The 2476-nt window shown below is 45.2% G+C and overlaps 1 protein-coding gene across 1 annotated transcript; it reads right to left on the bottom strand.

Moving 5' to 3' along the window:
• Positions 1-336: 336 nt before the first annotated feature.
• On the bottom strand, positions 337-1712 carry LOC308658208 (uncharacterized protein C12orf71 homolog; the record flags this gene model as incomplete). The annotated part of the gene is made up of 2 exons (XM_081310811.1): positions 337-579; positions 1029-1712. 2 exons carry the CDS (start codon positions 1710-1712, stop codon positions 337-339), a joined length of 927 nt encoding a protein of 308 aa, XP_081166937.1.
• Between the last annotated feature and the right edge of the window lie 764 nt (positions 1713-2476).

Raw genomic sequence — 2476 nt, 5'->3', positions numbered from 1 at the left:
GAGAGAAACGGAATGCCTTTTGTTTAGGAATCATACCGCCACCTGAGCGGTCCTGAGAATGCACACCACTCTCTAGACAACATATGTGATTTGAACCTGGGCCCACATTTTATGATGGAAGAGGAGAAAGATGTGAATAACAACAACATTTTTTATTGGGGAAAAAACCGAGAATAACAGCAACATTTTTTATTGGGGAAACAATGTGAATAACTACAACATTTTTTTATTGGGGGGGGGGGGAAACCTTAAAACTATGGGGACTATTTGAATAGGGATTGTCAAAACATTTGAAATTCTGAGTATATATAGGGTTTCCTAACTGGGGTGGGGGGTTCACTGAGGTTGAATTCTCTTGCCTTTAAGGAAGCAGTGCTTCTTTGGTTCAAGCACATCAGCGTCCTTGTAGGCCATGTCAGGGCGCCTTCTCCGCCGCAGGGAGGAGACCATCCGCTTTCTGAACCATTGGACAATGGATCGGACATTCAGACAAGATGTGGTCCCTGAGTGGGACCCCTCCGTTGACTGCCCTGAGGAGACTGAGCGGGTGTCTTCAGTGTCTCTCTCCTGGCTTATCATCTGGCAAGAGAAGGAGGATGAGTTAGAAACGTGTGATGTCAGCAGCAGTGAAGTCAGTGTGTGTTCATTTAGGGAAATCCATTTCTTTTTTTCACTTACCTATTTAGCCCAACTGTAACTGTAACCTTTTAAGTACTCATTAATCATTAGACAGTCAGACAGACACACATATACACACACACTCTTGTTTTGTAAATATTATCATTAGTCCTCCTCTTTGTTCCTCCCCCTCCCTTGTGTTCTCTCAGTGCTCCCTGTCATTTTCCTTATACCTCCTTCCCCAGCTCTTTCCCTTGCTGCCGTCCATCTGTCATTGCTCATCTCTTGGTGGACTGGGTTCTACCTCTGCAGGTAGAATAAGCAGGTAGAATAAGTGAGTCCGTGCTGTCCAACCTGGCACCCCCACTGGGCCTATCCCTTGCTCTGAAATCGAGGAGCTCCATGCTCACCTCAATAAGTTCATCTCCTCGCCTGGGTGAGATCTCTGGAAGCGGGATGATGTCTTCGGTATCTGGTAGTTTCCACCAGGGCCAGGCCTGACGAGCATCACGTTCTTGACAAGTGAGCTGATCCAGCTGGGGAGAGGCACTTGTGGATGCCTCTAGATCCTCATCCAGAGCAGAATCAGAAAACGTTTGATCATCATCACTATTGTCATCATCGTTGTTGTCGTCGTCGGCGGCATCGGCATCGGCATGGTCACCGTGTTTGTCATGGTCATCGTGTTTGTCCTGGTCATCATCTTCGTCGCCTTTCAGATCCTCTAGAAATGCATCAAGGTATCTCATTAGACCTTCCAGTTTCCAGAAATTCTGGTTTCCCCTCTCCTGTGGGTACTTGACCATCCTTTGGTAGTCTCCATGTGGATCTGGAATAGCTGGTGAGTCTTTGTAGGGGGAGCCCAGATAATCCTCCACGACCTGGACGATGGGCAGCTCACAAAGCTGCTCTGAGTTGTCATAAATTTGTTCTCGCCCTCCCATGAGCAACCTGCTTCTTTCAGTCACCCATGACTCTTGGACAGGAAAGAAGAAGCAGCAGGAAGAAACGTCTGTAGTCGAGTCTTCAGAGGAGTCACTGTCCGTCCAGTCGATGGTGTCCTCATGGGGGGTATCGCCTCCAGAGAGGCTCATATTTGATTTGGATTTGGAAAATCCAAGAAGAAGTCTTCCTTGTCAGCACAATCGCTGCTGTACGATGTGTCTTTCGTGGTGCGCAAATCCCAGTTCTGCCTCAATCTGGAAGCTTCAAAAGAAAAAAACCCTTGACGTAAGATATTGGGAAGAAAGAGATCATGCACTTTAGCAATAATTCCCACTCCACTTTCCGTTCTCAATTCTTGTGCTCTGTCAGAAGCTCATCCTGTGTTTGCACCCCCCAGTCAAGGGCAGAAGGAGCAGGCCTTTCTATTTGCAGTGTCTAATAACCCTCTGTACTGAGCGTCTCCTCCTGTTCCCTCTCACACTTTGTCTTGTTTTAGTGGAAAGATCTACCTGTTATTCAAGATAGTTGAACAAAATTTGAAAAATACAGGAAAGTGTGAGGTTGAAAATAAAAATCTGATGCCTCGATCCAGAGGAAATGAGAATGAGTACTATTCCTAGAAGAATTTGGTGGATTTCCTTATAATCTTTCCTTTTTCTTCACACACACATACTTGTATGAATGTACATTTTACATACATACACACACCCATATACATTTGGAGTCACATCAGTAGAGAGATTATTAAATGATAGCACAGCCAGCAAGAAACCCATGTATGACTGTTGTGTAGTTCTTAACCCTGTTCTTATTAACGCTACTTCAGCGATCACTTATTAATGACCATTAGGTTACATGTTCACGGGTCCTTAACATTGTCTTATTAATGTCAGTCAGTACCTTTTATCTATCA

This window comes from Spermophilus citellus, assembly GCF_964194105.1.
Source record: "Spermophilus citellus genome assembly, chromosome: 10".
In the NCBI taxonomy this organism is placed as follows: Eukaryota; Metazoa; Chordata; class Mammalia; order Rodentia; family Sciuridae; genus Spermophilus; species Spermophilus citellus.
The sequence above is the reverse complement of the archived record's forward strand: the minus strand, read 5'-3'. Positions and strand labels throughout refer to the sequence as shown.